The following is an 18,895-nucleotide window of genomic DNA, read 5'->3' on the forward strand; positions in this document are numbered from 1 at the left end:
ATTTCTTTGTGTCTTCTTCAACTTCCTTCATACTTTCTATAGTTTTTAGCATATAAATCTTTTATATCTTTGGTTATATTTATTCCTAGGTATTTTATGGCTTGTGGTGCAATGTAAATGAGATCAGTTTCTGTATTTCTCTTTCTGCTGCTTCATTATTGGTGTATAAAAATGCAACTGATTTCTGTACAATGATTTTATACCCTCCGACTTTGCTGAATTCATGTATCAGTTCTACCAGATGGAGAACTTGTGGAGTCTGTCAGGTTTTCCATATACAGTATCATATTGTCTGCAAAAAGTGAATGTTTGACTTCTTCTTTGCCAATTTTGATGCCTTTTATTTCTCTTTGTTGTCTGATTGCTGATGCTAGAACTTCCAACACTATGTTAAACAGCAGTGGTGAGAATGGACATGCCTGTCATGTTTTTGATCTCAGGCGGAAAGCTCTGTTTTTCCCCATTGAGGATGATATTAGCTGTGGGCTTTTCATAAATGGCTTTTATGGTGTTTAAGTATGTTTCTTTTATCCTGAATTTCTTGAGGTTTTTATTAAGAAAGGATGCTATATTTTGTCTAATGCTTTTTTTGCATCGATTGAGAGGATCATATGGTTCTTATCTTTTCTTTTATTAATGTGATGTATCACATTGATTGATTTGTGACTACTGAACCAGCCCTGCAGCCCAGGAATGAATCCCACTCAATCACAGTGAATAATTCTTTTTATATGCTGTTGAATTCAATTTGCTAGTATCTTGTTGAGAATTTTTGCATCCATGTTGCTCAGGGATATTGGTCTGTGATCCTCCTTTTTTGTTGGGTCTCTGTCTGGTTTGGGAATCAAATTAATGCTGGCTTCATAGCATGAATCTAGAAGTTTTCCTTTCATTTCTATTTTTTGAAACAGCTTGAAAAGGATAGGTATTAACTCTGATTTAAATGTCTGGTAGAATTCTCCAGGGAAGCCACCTGGTCCTGGACTTTTATTTTTGGGGAGATTTTTGATAACTGATTCAATTTCTTCACTAGTTATGGTTCTGTTTAAATTTTCTATTTCTTCCCGTTTGAGTTTTGGAAGTGTGTGGGTGTTAGGAATTTGTCCATTTCTTCCAGGTTGTCCAGTTTGTTGGCATATAATTTTTCATAGTATTCTCTGATAATTGCTTGTATTCCTGAGGGATTGGTTATAATAAATTCATTTTCATTCGTGGTTTTATCTATTTGGGTCCTCTATCTTTTCTTTTTGAGAACCCTGGCTAGAGATTTATCAATTTTGTTTATGTTTTCAAATAACCAACTCTTAGTTTCATTGATCTGTTCTACTTTTTTTCTGAATTCTATATTGTTTATTTCTGCTTTGATCTTTATTATTTGACTTCCTATGCTGGGTTTGAGATGTCTTTGTTCTTCTGCTTCTATTTCCTTTAGGTGTGCTGTTAGATTTTGTATTTGGGGTCTTTCTTGTTTCTGGAGATAGGCCTGGATTGCAATGTATTTTCCTCTTAGGACTGCCTTTGCTGCATCCCAAAGGGTTTTAATTGTTGTGTTTTCATTTTCATTTGTTTCCATATATTTTTAAATTTCTTCTCTAATTGCCTGGTTGACCCATTCGTTCTTTAGTAAGATGTTCTTTAACCTCCATGCTTTTGGAGGTTTTCCATACTTTTTCCTGTCGTTGATTTCAAATTTCATAGCACTGTGATCTGAAAGTGTGCATGGTATGATCTCAATTCTTTTATATTTATTGAGGGCTGTTTTGTGACCCAGTATGTGATGTATCTTGGAGAATGTTCTATGTGCACTCAAGAAGAATGTGTATTTTGATGCTTTGGGCTGAAAAGTTCTGTATATATCTGTCAAGTCCATCTGGCCGAGTGTATCATTCAGGGCCATTACTTCTTTACTGATTTCCTGCCTAGATGATCTGTCCATTCATGTAAGTGGAGTATTAAAGTCCCCTGCAATTACCACATTCTTACCAATAAGATTGAGTATGCTTCTGAGTAATTGGTTTATATATTTGGGTGTTTTCGAATTTGGTGCGTAGACAGTTATGATTATTAGCTCTTCCTCATGGATAGGCCTTGTAGTTATTATATAATGCCCTTCTTCATCTCTTGGTACGGACTTTAATTTAAAGTCTAGTTTGTCTGATATAAGTATGGTTATTCCAGCTTTCTTTTGACTTCCAATAGCATGATAGATGGTTCTCCATCCCCTCACTTTCAATCTGGTGTCCTCAGGTCTAAAATGGGTCTCTTGTAGACAGCAAATAGATGGGTCTTGTTTTTTTTTTAATCCATTCTGATACCCTAAGTCTTTTGATTGGAGCATTTATTCCATTTACATTCAGTGTTATTATTGAAAAATATGGATTTAAAGTCATTGTGTTATCTGTAGGTTTCATGCTTGTAGTGATATCTCTGGTCCTTTGTGGTCTTTGCAACATTTCACTCACAGAGGACCCATAGGGTCTCTTGTAGGGTTGGTTTAGTGGTGATGAATTCCTTCAGTTTTTGTTTGTTTGGGAAAACCTTTTTCTCTCCTTCTACTCTGAATGATAGGCTTGGTGGATAAAGGATTCTTGGCTGCATATTTTTCCTGTTTATCACATTGAAGATTTCCTGCCATTCCTTTCTGGCCTGCCAAGTTTCAGTAGATAGGTCTGCTACTACCCTTATGTGTCTATCTTTGTATGTTAAAGCCCCGTTCATCCCTTGTTGCTTTCAGAATTCTCTCTTTATCCTTGTATTTTGCCAGTTTCACTATATGTCATGCAGAAGGTCAACCCAAGCTACGTCTAAAGGGAGTTCTCTGTGCCTCTTGATTTCAGTGTCTGTTTCCTTCCCCAGATTGGGAAAGTTCTCAGCTATGATTTGTTCAAATACACCTTCAGCCCCTTTCTCTGTCTCTTTTTCTTCTGGAATTCCAATGATACAGGTATTGTTACGTTTGACTGAATCACTTACTTCTGTAATTCTCCTCTTGTGATCCTGGATTTTTAAAATCTCTCTTCTCAGCTACCTCTTTTTCCATAATTTTATCTTCTAATTCACCAATTCCCCCCTTTGCCTCTTCAACCCGTGCTGTGGCCACCTCTGTTTTATTTTGTCCCTCATTTATAGCATTTTTAAAAATTTATCATGACTATTTTTTAGTTCTTGGTCTCTGCAGCAATATATTCTCTGCTGTCTTCTGTGTTTTTTTCAAGCCCAGTGATTAATCTTATGACTATTATTCTAAATTCTTGTTCAGTTATATTGTTTATATCTGTTTTGGTCAATTTTTTAGCTGTCACTTTTCCCTGGAAATTCTTTTGAGGAGAGTTCTTCCGTTTCATCATTTTGGCTAATTATCTGTCCCCTATGAGTTTGAAAATCTTGTTATGTGCTCAGCACCTGTGAGCACTGCTATATTAAAGGAGGGTCATACACTGTCTAGGACTTGGCCCTTCAGGAGGTGTTTTTTGGAGAGTGTTACTTGCACTCTGTTTTTGTGACTTTGGTTATTTCATTTCCCTCCTCACAGTGATGTTTTGACCCTCCACCAGATGTGCTTTGATTTTTTCCTTGAAGTAGCCCTGGAAAGGAAAGCAAACAAACAAACAGAAAACAAAAACACACAAAGACACAAACACATCAAACAAACAAACAGATAAACAAAAACAATCCAAAAGCAAGAAAACAGAAACACCAGCTACAAGTAAAGATCAGGGTATAGGTGGTGCTGATGGAAGAGCACATACAAGGAGAAAAATGACTGGGATGGGGAAAAAGAAAAAAATAAACATTGACCAGGAAGAGAAACTAAAGGGCTTAATCCAGAGAGAGAGAGAAAGGAAAATATAGAAGCAGTGAGGAAAAAGAAATGAAGATAAAGTTACCCAGACAGAAATTATGCAGGTGATTATTCCAGAGAAAGGGAAAGAAAAGTAAGAAGGAGGTGTAGAACAAGTATCAAGAGAATGGATTAAATGTCTGCTTGAACAAACCAACAACCAGAGTAACCAGCCTAGTGGAGGGAAGAGATAAGAAGGAGAAAAGGAAGGAAGAATATATCTATATAACAAGAATTGCCCTAGAATTAATCCAGGCAATGAGCAACACTGGTCTGGAGGAGGGGGCCATCGGGTTCCTCAGTGTCTATCCCCGCTCCAGTAGAATGCAGTGACCTATTGTGGAAGGCTGTGGTTTGGTATAGGCAGGTCCTGCCTCTACTGTGGGCCCAGAAGAGCTATCCCAGAGGCCCCACCTTGGGATGACACCCACTTATTCTGTGACAAACGTCCACTCTAATAGGAATTAAGAGAAACAATCATCATAAGAATTTTTTACATCCCACTTACAGTGAAAGGTCCAAATCTAGGCATCATCTTTTCCTTTCTGTCTCCGTGTGGGTCACAGGGCCTCCTTTAGGGATTTATAATGAACACTATTTACTTAAGTGGACATCATGGACACAGTAGGAAACATGGTGATGGCGAAAAACATGGGAGGTGACTCCTTCAGTAAAATTCCTATTTCTTTGCTTCTATTACCTGATGTCCTAGGAGTGGGGTTGTGGAAGGAAATCTAGAGGCAGGCATAGAAGATAGTTTAAAAGTCCCATACATGAAGCAGAAGAAAGCACAGAAGAGTCAAAAAATAAATTTCTGGGACAAATGCCCACAGAGTTTCAAATGGAGCATCTTCTTTAAAGGAAAAATAAAAGCAATATTTGTTTTCTTTCATCTATTCTGCATTTTTTATATGAAAATTCTGTTCAGATGAAATTATCAATATACTTATTATAATACCAAGCTCTGATAAAAACCTGATGGCACATCTATGCATTTTAGAGAAATTTGTGCATCATTGAAAATGAAATTATTTCTTTTACAGGAACCAGCTGGTTTCAGCAGTTATTAAGCTTGATTTATTTTGAAGAACATCGCAAAGGCATTGGGAACCTGGAAACAGTTGATCGAGTCCCCTTCTTCGAGTACAACTTTCGAAAAATGGATTTTGTTGAAAGACCATCTCCTCGTCTCTTTGCTACCCACCTCCCATACTACTTGGTTCCAAGGGGGCTGAAGAACAAAAAAGCAAAGGTAGGAAATAGACCATGGCTGCTGAAAAATAACTGCTCTTTTTTTATTGTTTCATTTCATTTCATTACATTGATACTGCACTCATCTAGCTGTTAGCAAATGTGGCATTTCACATACTTAAAGTTTCAATAGCCATTTGTGTTCTTATCTTACAGTATGAGATTTTTATCTTGCACCCTTTGTTTTCTGATTATATAAGTAATACATCCATTAAAAGATAAAAGAGTATATTTGTGTGTATTTAATGTAATGTACAGAATGTATTATAATATCATGTACATTATATATTATATATCCTTTAATTTTTTAATTAGCTGTATTACCAAGTATATATAAACTGCTAACAATTCCTTTTTCTTTTCTCTGTGTGCCCTCCTTGCTTCCTTTAGACACTTCCAAACTATTTTGCCCACTTTCTCTTCAAATGTACCTAGTTCATTGGAAGTCGTAGGAAAGTTCAGAGCAAATCATTTGTCTCTACTGAGTGATCAGTCACCTCCATCTATTGATAATTTCAGCTCTTGGCTCATTTTCTTCCTTTCTACCTCTTCTCCTGTCACTCATGGGATTATTTCAAAGTTGATGTGCATTGTCTCTAGCTGGCCAGACAGGAGTGAAGCCAAATTGCACCCAAAGGGTCAACATGAAGGAGGCACTCCTTGTCAGGGCCACACAAGTGCAGGATTTCCTCCTTCAGGTTGACCCATCAGGCTCTGCACTGGCCTCCCATACCCCTAGCCCTGCCAGGTCTCTCAGGGTTGACTTCAACTCCAGCTACCTTTTCTTCCACCAACTTCAGTAACCCTCTAAGACAACATATGTGTTATAAACTGCCTTTTTTAAATGACACTATTTGCTGTCTGATGGAATACGTACTTACCTGTGTATTTATTATCTGTGTTTCTGGCCAAAATGGAAATTCTTGAGAGAGATGGAGTTCACAATGCATATGTACATTGAATAAATTATAAAAACGATCATCAGTAATTGCCCTAACATGAATCTTGACTTTAAGCACCTTGTTATCTGAGTGCTGTCTCCTTTTCCTCCTACTCCCTTCAGGTGTCCCTTGCAGGGGTGTGTCGGCACTTTCAGGTCTCCAGTTCCCCTCTCCCTCCACTTCTTCCCTCTCACTCAACATTTGTCCATACAAGATATGTCCATACATATCTTTAATTTCTCCTAACCCACCAATGACTCTATATTTCACATTCAAATCCCATTTGTCAAAATCTCTTCCTCCATTCAACTCTGTTATGATCAGCTGCCAATACCTAACTCTGATGAAACAAAGTTGTTGTATATTAGGACCTATGTTCATGAAACTCCTAGTGTGATATGAAAAAACCAAAACACTTAAAAAGTGTGTCTTGTCTTTACATTTGTGGTCACAATTCTCACATTTTACTTTTTAAAAACTATTTTGCTTCCACCCTTCCCAAAATGACTCTTTGATGCTTTTTTCTGTTCTCAAAGCTTGACAGCATTCTGCTCACCTATCCCGTAAAAGGCTATCCAATAAACCATTCCCAGTAGATGCCCTCCATATCCAAAGCCTCCGCTCACTGCCTTCCCTCCTTAAGAAGAAAAGGTGGGGTGTGTAGACACTTTCTATTCTTATTACATATCTGCCCCTCCACTCATGGTTTGAATCCCTTTTTGGATCAGCTTTCTCTATCCCACTGTTTCACAAATGGGAGACATTTTCATTGCCAGAATATTGGCAATATTTGTAGGCATTTGTGGTTAGAATGGTGATGGTGTTATTGTTAGTGGTTGAGGCCCAGGATGCTGATGTATGCCTTATGATGCTCAAGGTAGCCCCAACAACAAAGAGTTTTCTGAGAGTAATGTCCATGGTGCCACTGTTGAGAGACTTGCTCTATTCTCAAAGATTTTGCTTGAACAATGTAACATTCATTTTTTCATTCATCACTGATTTCCTTGTGTTTAACTGGATCATTCTATTTGACCCCAAATCAAGTTTTCATGTAGCACATTTTAACATAAAACAAAACTTGTCTTTCTCCATTTCGCTTTCAGCTACTTTCCTTCATTTACTGTTTGAGGTCAACTTAAAAGTATTTAGCCTCACTCTCCACTCTTTCATTGAATCCTGAATGTCAATGTCACTTTTTTTTAATGTTTATTTTTGAGAGACAAAGAGACAGAGCACAAGCAGGGAGAGGCAGACAGAGAGAGGGAGACACAAAATTCAAAACAGGCTCCAGGCTCTGAGCTATCAATACAGTTCCCAATGTGGGGCTCCAACTCATGAACCGTGAGATCACGACTGGATGCTTAACTGACTGAGTCACCCAGGCACCCCTCAATGTCACTTATTTTTTATAATTTTCAAAAAGCAGGGATTATTTCTTGATCATTTTACTTGGCCTATTACTGACATCTGACATAATTGATCACTTTCTACTTCTTTAAACATTTTCTTTTCCTGCTGTTCCAGATAGGACATTCCTGGTATCAGCCTGTCTCAGTAGACACTTAGAGCATACTCTATCCAGCAACCAATTCTTCTCCTCATATTTCATGTCAGAGGAACTCTCATTTTGTTTGGGTTTGTATCATCTGTGTGCTTTTGGCCTGATAGTTTAATCCCTGGCTGGGGAGAGGGTACAATTTAGTTGGTCCAAAGCCTGGTTTTGGTACCAGGAATCTTGCAGTAATTTATTCAGATACAGGTAAGTGACAAGCTTATGAGCAATGACACAGGTAAAGAAGTTTCTTCTTCTTTCAGAAGTTTCATGTCTTCTCAGAGAAGGTTTCTTCACTCTTTAAAGAGACCATGGGGATGAAAAGTAGTAGCCATCTGGGACATGGAGGAGATTCAACAAGTCAGAGTAGAAAAGTGGGAGACTCTAAGTCCATGATAGCATCAAGATGATGAGTTAACCCAACCTGCTGTACTCACATCTTGGCCTTGGTGTTCTGTGAAAAAAGTTGATAACTTTACTACTTAGGAAATGTTATTTGAGTTTTTTTTTTTTTAAACATATACAATAACATTCTGAGATACTGTTCCTTCCTTCTTCCTTTCTTCCTCTAACCTTTGAGAAGTGAGGATTCCCGTGTATTCTCCCTCTGTAATTAATACCCCAGTTATAGTATCTAATCACATAACTTTAAATACAACGTATGTACAGTTGATTTCTCCCTTTAATTCTAGACCAATGTAAACTATTTACTATTTCCTATATTATATCCATAGAGATTTCAAATATCTCTATGGACTTTATTATCCAAATATAGAACTCAAATATCCAAATGGAATTTTGATTTTATCTTCAAAACACTCCTCTATTAATAACTTATATCATTATCTACTTAACAGGGGTATGATCAAGATACGTGGCATAAGTTACTCAGCTATCCCATTGTGTAGATGTCATTTTTACATAAGTATATGGATTAATGAGAAGAAGCCATTCCCCAATCCAAAGCCAGAGACATGAAGAATCATAGCAAGGGAGTGAAAAGAACTTCTTCCTTCACATTTAGGAGGATTTATTATTTCTTTATGGAAATATCAACTGCTGTTGATATTTATTTGATGTTATCCACCACTTTGTTAACATCAAGTAAATCCCCTGAGTGAAAGACTCTATTTCCAGTGCAGTGGGATCACTCAGGGCTTACATCTATTAGCTCATCTCCTAGATTAAGCAGGCAATGTGCAGGGAGGTGGAAAATGAATAAAAGCTTTCCTATAATGAACCTGGAAGCTTCCTCTCTTAGGAACTAACAAACTATACACATGCCATTTCACAATGAAGATACAAGCCTTAGGTTTTATACAGAGCCCCTGAATATTCTGTACACATGCTGAATAAGCCATTTAATTGTGGGTTGGACAGATATTGATTATATTTTCTATTCTAACATCATTGGGTTGCTTAATTGTTTTATGAAATTATATCTTCTGATTGGTTATAATAAACAATTTTTAAAATGAATCCCATATTCTTTTGATGCAGAAAATACTGAACTGGTGACTTCTGTCTGCCCAGTATTTGTGCTTTACACTGTGAAGGTTTATAAATAAGAACTATGTAAACCATACACTGGGGCATCAGAAAAAACACACTCTAGGTGCACCAGGGTGGTTCAGTCAGTTGAGCATCTGACTCTTGATTTTGGCTCAGATCATGATCCCAGGGTCCTGGCATAGAGCCTCATGTTGGACTCTGCACTGAGTGTGGAGGCTTCTTAAGATTCTCTCTCTCTCTTGGGGTTCCTGGGTGGTTCTGTTGGTTATGTGTCTGACTTTGGCTCAGGTCATGATCTTGTGGTTTGTGGGTTGGGACCCTGAGTCGGTCTCTGTGTTGACAGCTCAGAGTCTGGAGCCTGTTTTGGATTCTGTGTCTCCCTCTCTCTCTGCCTCCCCCCTGCTCATGCTGTCTCTCTCAAAAATAAAACATTAAAAAATTAAAAATAACAATTCTCTCTATTTTCCCCTCTCTCATGCTTGTTGTCTCTCTCTCTCTCAAAACCAAATTAAAAACAAGAAAAACACACTAAATTTTCTAAGATGATTGAAAACATTTTAGCAGGTTTTTCCTATTGCCATGATTTATAGCTAAGAGGCATTTTCACATATATTTGATTGTTGATGTAGGAACAAGAGAATATTGTCGCTCTCTGGGGGAGTTAAGAAGAGGTACCATGTGAGGTGTGTCTTGAGGAGTAATTGATAGTCACTAGGCCAATTGTGAAGAGAGAGGCATTGCAGGGAATGAGTAAGACAAAATACAAGAGAGAGCTGAATATATGCATGATATGATATGGTTAGGAGACTGAAGTTCAACTAACAGGCTTCATCCAATTGTAAGGTATTAGGGTAAAAATATAACAGAATGAAAGCTTCAGAAGTATTGAATGCTTCCTTTCTTTGCAGATTATTTACATATACAGAAACCCTAAGGACGTTATGTGCTCATATTTCCACTTTTCAAAGAATGTGACATTGCAAGTTACAAGTTCCTTTGAGGAATTTATGGAACAATTTCTAGAAGGAAAAGGTAACTAAAGTTTTATAAACTAAGTAATAAGTTTGGTGTCTTGTGGTGTTTTTAGACTCAGTGAATGGCAGAGGGAAAGAGGATGCTGAAAAAGAGTTGCATGGGTCAGTAATCAACATATGAAGCTAGTTGGTAGGGTCACTTGGGTAACCAAGTTCAGCCACTGTTGCAAACACTGATCATTCTCTCTCCCTCTCAGGTGAGTGTCAAGATTTCAGTCATACCACCAGAAAATATGTGCATCTAATATGAAAAGAATATTTCACTAGCACACAGATTTCTGTTCTAGCTAAGGGAGAAGCATCTCAGTTTAGATACCGGTTGGGAACTTTGCCCTGCGTATTGCAGGGGGCACCTCCCAGGAGCTTCTATTTGACAAAGTTCCGTTCTATATTCTTTTCTTTAAAAAGTACTTTAAAAAATATTTTTATTTGTTTTTTAATGAATCTCTACACCCAACTTTGGGATCGAACTCACAACCCCGAGATCAAGCGTTGTATGCTCTATTCACTGGGCCAGCCAGGCAACCTCACATCGTTAGGATTGATTCTGAGGATGATGATCTGGAACAGCAGAGTTAACAGATTAGTCTGTAATGCACTGTGCCCAGCTGCAGTGACTCAGCAAGTCCTCATGTTCCACGCAGCAGGGAAATAGCTCCATGCGCCTTTGGAATCAGCGAGAGGAAGGAGAAGCAGAGGATTCCTCCTTCTGTTCCCTTTTGGTTTTTCTTACCCCATGTTAAGGTGATTTCCTGTCTATATGAAATGCGCTTTTAAGAGACCAATTTCTCCTTGAGTCATGTAATTGTTTCGTGGTGGAAGCTGGATGGTTTTTCCACAACCAGGCGCGAGTGGAAATCTGAAATCTAGCAGCACATTTCCTTTTCCTTCCTTGTTACTGAGGCATCCTGCATCTTCTAATACTGTATCTTATTTTCGACGGGTTCAGCATATTTACATAATTATGTATCTGTTCTCCCCACAGTGTTGGGAAGCCTTTGGTTTGACCATATCAAAGGTTGGTATGAGCACAAAAGCCTCTTCAACATTCAGTTCTTGATGTATGAGGAGATGAAGAAGGTGAGAAACGTGACATTAGTGACTTCTCTGAAGCTGTAAGTCATCCTGGCCGAATGAATATCAAGGTTCATGCTCAGAACATCCAAAGGACGATATCAAATTTGAGATCCCAGATACAGTGTACCAGGAGACGTTCTTCCAGTATCACTTCTAAGCTTTCTTTACCAGGTGTTCATTTCCAAAGCATACTGGAGCTTTCTTTTCAAAGATTGTCTCTGTGTGAGGAATTGTCTGTTGATGTATGTGGGCATGCATATCTTTGATTATTTTGAGCCAGGTTATTGGTCTCTCTTTCATGGATTATTAAGTCTGTTTTCTGCACTATGTAATCTAGTAACATTCTACATGTTATGTTGCACCTCTTGGGAAATTTTAATCTTGTCTGCATTGTATATGGTTAAGCATTGCAAGAAAAATTAAATGAAAATGTCTGTGTATGATTAGAAAGAATTCAGCTCCTGGACAGTCAAGTCCAAGTGGCTTAAAACAGAAGAAGTTCTACTGCTTATTGACTGAATTCCAGAGGTAGGACATCCTGATGCTGGATGTGGCAGCTCAGACATGTCGAGAATGTCCCTGCATTTTCTGTCTTTCCTTCATATCATATTTGGTGTGGCTATGATGTCTCCCCTCGTAGTAGAAGAATGGTTGTTGTAGCTCCAAAGTCATGTCCTTAGATGATAGCATGCATGGGAGAAAGAAAGGGAAATGGGAGAAAAAGGGCTTTCTTGCCTTGCACTGTTTGCACCTTTTCTCCATGAGGAAAATCCCTCTCAGAAGTTTCTGTTTCATTTCCTCTTTCTGTTTCAATGCCAAAATTGTGTCATGTGACCACCCCAGACTAATATCTTGTAGAGGACACTTGGATTGCCATGAGGGTCTTAGATCGATCAGGATCATTACTAGAATGGGCCTGGGCACTGCTGCCAGAACACCCCCCCCCCCCCCCCCCCCCCAGGGATCTCTTCGTGAGAAAGAAGACAAAGAGTTCAAAGGCAGGCAAGATGAAGGGCCGATGAATAGTTTTCACTAGTTTGGGTTCCAGCTGCCCCAATGTCATGACAGCAAGACTAGACTGTCTTGTTGAGACCATATCTCCTACCGAATAAGAGATTCAAGTATCTGGCCAGCCTTGCAACCTTCCTCACAATATGGGCCATCCATTGCCTCCAACCTCATCTCCCATCTTTCTCACCCAAAGCCTGTCAGATATAGCTCCAGGGAAACTCAACTTCTAATACCCTGTGACCTGATATTTCATACCTTCCATGCAACCATAGTGTTGCAGATATTCTTTCTTTTGTCTAGATTCCATACCTTTAGTTTCTACCTAGAAAACTCCTGTTTTTGCTTTAATCCCCAGAACAAATTTCTCATCTTTGTTGAAACTTTCTCTGAAATCTGTTACACAATTACTCTTGGCCCATAGGTCCTACTACTGAATTCCCAGCACTGATCCCCTGTTGTGCCTCTGATCACCGGCACCATCATGCAGGGTAGTGTTTGACACAATAGCTACTCCCCAAATACTTGCCAAGTTACCACAGATAAAATGAAATATGAGCGTTCCTAAAATTAACCCAAATGTGTTCTAAAATGGTGGACAAGTCAAAGTTTAATTTACCAAGAAAGATAAGCAAGTCACTGCTTATGGTCAGCTCTAGTTCTTTTTTTTCTTTTCTTCTAAAATTGTTTTATTTTTTCATTCAACATTATGTATGTGACCAAGTTTTGTATTGGCTTTTTCTTTTCCTTTCTTTTTAAATTTCCATCCTAGTTAGTTAGCATATTGTGCAATAATGATTTCAGGAGTAGATTCCAGTGATTCATCCCCAGTGAACATTCATCCCCAGTATAACACCCAGTGCTCATCTCAACTAGTACTTTCCTTAATGACCTTTGCCCATTTAGTCCATCCTCCACCAACACCCCTTACAGCAACCCTCTATTTACTCTCTATATTTAAGAGTCTCTTATGTTTTGTCACTTTCCTTGTTTTTATACTATCGTTGCTTCCCTTCCCTTGTGTTCGTCTGTTTTGTATCTTAAGTTCCACATATGACTGAAGTCATATGATATTTGTCTTTCTCTGACTGACTAATTTTGCTTAGCATAATACCCTCTAGTCCGATCCACGTTGTTGCAAATGGCCAGATTTCATTCTTCTTGATTGCTGAGTAATGGTCTACTGTATATATATACCACATCTTCTTTATCCATTCATCTACCAGTGGACATTTTGGCTCTTTCCATACTTTGGCTATTGTCAATAGCGCTGCTATAAACATTGGGGTACATGTGCCCCTTCGAAACAGCACACCTGTATCCCTTGGATAAATACCTAGTCAACTCCATTTATCAAACCAGCCTTAGTACCTATGATTTACACTCCCATAATGATATTTAGTTGTGACTCATGTGTAAGTCTTTCTTATAATGTGAATAATTTATCATACTGTGATTTATTATAGGATCTCAAAGGTTCTCTGTCAAAAGTCTGCAAGTTTTTGGGGAAAGAGCTGAGTGAGGAGGAAATGGATTCCATTGTGAGACAGGCCACATTTCAGAACATGAAATATGACCCACGGGCAAATTACAAGAATATAATAAAGACCCGATATGGGTTAGAAGCTAAAGGTCATTTCCTTCGCAAAGGTGAGGTTGAACAGTGAATGGCTGTCCTACACGATGGTATGAGTGGATTAAAATGTAGCTTCTCAGCTTCTTGGGTTACTTTTATAACATGGAGCTCTCATGGCCCAGTGCCCTTCTGTAGACAGATGATTTTCCATGATTTCCTCTTGGTGCTCTTCAAGAGACTATATATCATATGGTCCCTGAATGTATCTGATTAATAATCTAAAATCATAAGGCCTTCTCCATGGCCCCTAGAATTCCACCAAAGACTGGTACAATGTCTGCCACAAAAGGGATGTTCATTTACTGTTAGATTCTTTCCCCCCATTAACATGGGATGAGCACATGTGATGATGAGTTTAATGGTGGGTCTGTTGGCCGTCACTGGCTGCTCTTCCATCTCTATTTTTTCCCAAACCTCCGCCAGGACTGATTTAACAACACACTTTTGCTGTTCTCTTGTTATTGTGCATGACTATCATGTGTCCTCTACTACCAGAAACTTACGTCATAAAAATGTATGGAAATATCTCCATTAGGTCAATATCTCTTACGTCATCCTGAGTGAGTTTTTAAATGAATTGACTTTCATAAACTGATAAATTTGAACATGTTAGAATATTTTTATTATTTTATACAATCATTCTACTTCATACTTTGTGATATTCTAACAGTACATGGGACATCTATAATACAGAATTTTAGACATAAATTTTCTACTTAATCACAGGGTTCTATGTTTGCATGTATAGTAACAGAAAATATTTGGTTTGATTTCTCTACATGAGTATTTCCTTCACTAAATCTATTTATAGATCTTTATCCATTCAGCTCAACAATGTGAATCACTGGTAACTCGAAGCCAAACTGAGTCCCCTTCCTGTTACTCTCGGCATACCCTGTCATGTTGTAGATGTTATGACCCCTCTCAGCTGCCATTATCATTGTACTTGCAATTTTTTTCTTTGAAAAAAGAAAACTTTCTGTTTATACATATTTAACCCACCTGCAAATGAGAGACTGAAATGGCCAAGAAGACAAATAGCAGGAGCCAAATTTCCTTGTGGAAGCGAGGAACATTTTCTTATGTTTCTTCTGCCCAGACACGTACTTTTCTTTTACATCTTATGTAATGGAATGTCATTTGCCCTAGCTTTACCATTCCTGCACTATTTGTATTGTCAGTTTCATTAGTATTTCAGTCTGTTTCAGTTATTGGTTTACACTTCCATGTCCTTTTACAACCAGTGTTTCTTTTCTTGCTTCTTCTTCTATCAGCCTCTTTTGTCATCACAACTCTGTGTCTATAAGTTTAAGTGAGACTTTTGTAAACCTACAGTGAGTACAGATGGAATAATTATATGTGAGCCATTCCAAACGGTATGAGCTTGGCTATATTTTAAAAATGTCTCTGAGCATCCATGTCCTCATCAGTAAATATTTGTCCAAGGAAATCTGATTTTGGGAATTTTTAAAGGACCTCTGTAAACTAACACTACCCCATGCTAACCTGGAACAAAATAGTAAACAAGCTGCAGGAGTTTTCTCCTTTTCTCTGTGGGTGACAGCTGAGGAGTTGGGCTAATTACTTAAATTATAACCTAATTGCCATGATGAGTTTGTGTCCCCCTCGCTGGCCATAAGGTGGGAGAGGTAGGGCATGGTCATATGCAGGAGCAACTGGGGCCTCAGTGGGGAGGAAAATAAAAAACCAAAAACTGATGTTCCTTCCAATTCTAGGGCATCATGTTCCCTCATCCCAGAATCTTCACTGAGGCAATTTCTTTGCTTTTCCTCCCAGGTACCATTGGAGACTGGAAAAATCACATGACTGTTGAGCAGAATGAAAGGTTTGACAAGATTTTCCAAAGGAAAATGAAAGATTTTCCCTTGAAGTTCATCTGGGATATGAATGAAGAATAGAATTTTAAGCAATGCAAACTATTTTAAGAAAGCACTTTCAGAAGTAAATATATTGAAGTGTATAATTTCATCTTTGACTATCATTGGCTCATTATTGACAAACCTCAGTGATTAATAAATATATATATGTGCCTTTATATCATTTTCCATCTGTGCCCTGTTTTCCATTTGCTGGAATTCCTCAGTTACTGATCAGGAGAGTATTTCTTTCTTTGATTTGGCATATGATTATGAAATGGTTTTTGTTTTATATTCAGAAATTCCAAAGCTCTTGAGCAAAAAGCGGGTCATAACAGGTGGTTGATTTGACATCTTAAAATAGATGATTCCTAATGTATGAAAAACTACTTACGGGCTTTCTTGATATTTAAGATTTTAATTTTTAGGTAATCAAATAAGTCAACCTTTAATTTTATGGTTTCTAGGTTTTGTGTCTAACTTAGAATATTGCTACGACAAGTATTTTCATGTATTCATAAAGCTTATCCTTATTTAATCTGAATACTTAATATATGCTGTAAGACCAGTATCCTGTACTTTTCTAACAGATAGCCAATTGGCCCAAGGTCATCTATTTAATAGACACCATTTTCCTAGTGATTGAAAGAGACATAATCTTGTTTTATACAAGTGTATGTACATGAGTTGACTTATGCAAGATGACATATTTTCTGATGATATACTTTTCTTTTTCATTACCATGTCATAATTTCTAACATAAGTTAATAAACTGTCATAAAGAGTTGTGTTGGAATTTTGCTAAGTATTACCCTACTCTTTTTGTTTTTAATATAATTTATTGTCAAATTGGCTAACATACAGCGTGTACCGTGTGCTCTTGGTTTTCGGAGTAGAATCCTGTGGTTCATTGCTTACATACAACACCCAGTGCTCATCCCAACAAGTGCCCTCCTCAATGCCCATCACCTATTTTCCCCTCTTCCCCACCCCCCCCACCCATCAACCCTCAGTTTGTTCTCTGTATTTAAGAGTCTCTGATGGTTTCCCTCCCTCCCTCTCTGTTTGTAACTATTTTTCCCCTTCCCTTCCCCCACAGTCTTCTGTTACATTTCTCATGTTCCACATATGAGTGAAAACATATGATATCTGTCTTTCTTGACTGACTTATTTCACTTAGTATAATACCTTCCAGTTCCATCCACATTGTTGCAAATGGCATGATTTCATTCTTTCTCATTGGCAAGTAGTATTCCATTGTATACATAAACCACATCTTCTTTATCCATTCATCAGTTGATGGACATTTAGGCTCTTTCCATAATTTGGCTATTATTGAAAGAACTGCTATAAACTGTGGGGTGCATATGCCCCTATGCATCAGCACTCCTGTATCTTTTGGATAAATTCCTAGTAGTGCTATTGCTGGGTCGTAGGGTAGTTCTATTTTTAATTTTTTGAGGAATCTCCACACTGTTTTCCAAACTGGCTGCACCAGTTTGCATTCCCACCAACAGTGCAAGAGGGTTTCCGTTTCTTCTCATCCTCACCCGCATCTGTTGTTTCCTGAGTATTTTTTAATTTTCATTTATTTTTGAGACAGTGCGAGAGACAGAGTGCAAGCAGCGGAGGGGAGGGAGACACAGAATCTGAAACGGGCTCCAGGCTCTGAGCTGTCAGCCCAGAGCTGGACGCGGGCTTGAACTCACAAACCGTGAGATCATGACCTGAGCCGAAGTCAGATGCTTAACTGACTGAGCTGCTCAGGTGCCCTCCTGAGTTGTTAATTTTAGCCACTCTGTCCAGTGTGAGGTGATATCTCAGTGTGGCTTTTATTTGTATTTCCCTGATGAGTGATGTTGAGCATCTTTTCATGTGGCCATTGGGCATCTGGATGTCTTCTTTGGAAAAATGTCTATTCATGTCTTCTGCCCATTTCTTCCCTGGAGTATTTGTTTCTCAGGTGTTGACTTTGCTAAATTCTTTATAGATTTTGGATACTAACCCTTTGTCCTATATGTCATTTGCGAATATCTTCTCCCATTCTGTCGGTTGCCTTTTAGTTTTGTTGATTGTTTCCTTTGCAGTGCAGAAGACTTTTATCTTGATGAGGTCCCAATAGTTCATTTTTGCTTTTAACTCCCTTGCCTTTGGAGATGTGTGCAGTAAAAAATTGCTGTGGCTGAGGTCAAGGAGGTTGTTGCCTGCTTTCTCCTCTAGGGTTTTGATGGTTTCCTGTCTCACATTCAGGTCTTTCATCCATTTTGAGTTTATTTTTGTGAATGGTGTAAGAAAGTGGTCTAGTTTCATTCTTCTGCATGTTGCTGTCCAGTTCTCCCAGCACCATTTGTTAAAGAGACTGTCTTTTTTCCATTGGATGCTCTTTCCTGTTTTGTCAAAATGAGTTGTCCATACATTTGTGGGTTCAATTCTGGAGTCTCTATTCTATTCCATTGGTCTATGTGTCTGTTTTTGTGCCAATACCACACTGTGTTGATGATTACAGCTTTGTAGTAGAGGCTAAAGTCCGGGATTGTGATGCTTCCCTCTTTAATTTTCTTTTTCAATATTGCTTTGTCTATTTGGGGGTCTTTTGTGATTCCATACACAAGCATGGAGTGTTTTACCATTTCTTTGTGTCTTCTTCAATTTTCTTTATAAGTTTTCTATAATTTTAAGCATACAGATCTTTTACATCTTTGGTTCGGTTTATTCTTAGCTATTATATGGCTCTTGGTGCAATTGTAAATGGGATTAATTTCTTGATTTCTCTTTCTGTTGCTTCATTATTGGTGTATAGAAATGCTACCGATTTCTGTACATTGATTTTGTACCCTGCGACTTTGCTGAATTCATGTATTAGTTCTCGCACCTTTGGTGGAGTCTTTTGGGTTTTCTATGTAGAGGATCATGTCATCTGTGAAACTTGAAAGTTTGAATTCTTCTTTGCCAATTTTGATGCCTTTTATTTTGTTTTGTTGTCTGATTGCTGAGGCTAGGACTTCCAACACTATGTTAAACAACAGTGGTGAGAGTGGACATCCCTGCTGTGTTCCTGATCTCAGGAGGAAAGCTCTCAGTTTTTCCCCATTGCAGATGATATTAACTGTGGGCTTTTCATATGGGGGTTTTATGATGTTAAAGTATGTTGTTTGTATCCCGACTT

At 38.2% G+C, this 18,895-nt stretch overlaps 1 protein-coding gene across 2 annotated transcripts in view; it reads left to right on the forward strand.

Annotated features, from left to right (window-relative positions):
* Nucleotides 1–16,525, forward strand: part of LOC112862519 (amine sulfotransferase-like) — a 44,838-nt gene extending 28,313 nt beyond the window's left edge. For both annotated transcript variants that reach the window (XM_086707649.1, XM_025925823.2), the window contains 5 exons: nt 4,885–5,093; nt 10,006–10,129; nt 11,117–11,211; nt 13,683–13,866; nt 15,650–16,525. In XM_086707649.1, coding sequence (XP_086563775.1) covers nt 4,885–5,093; nt 10,006–10,129; nt 11,117–11,211; nt 13,683–13,866; nt 15,650–15,771 — 734 coding nt within the window. In that variant the 3' untranslated portion in view covers nt 15,772–16,525. The remainder of the gene's footprint in view (nt 1–4,884; nt 5,094–10,005; nt 10,130–11,116; nt 11,212–13,682; nt 13,867–15,649) is intronic.
* The last annotated feature ends 2,370 nt before the right edge of the window (nt 16,526–18,895 follow it).

This window comes from Puma concolor, chromosome B2 (genome assembly GCF_028749965.1).
Source record: "Puma concolor isolate L17-30 chromosome B2, mPumCon1.1.hap2, whole genome shotgun sequence".
Classification (NCBI taxonomy): domain Eukaryota; kingdom Metazoa; phylum Chordata; class Mammalia; order Carnivora; family Felidae; genus Puma; species Puma concolor.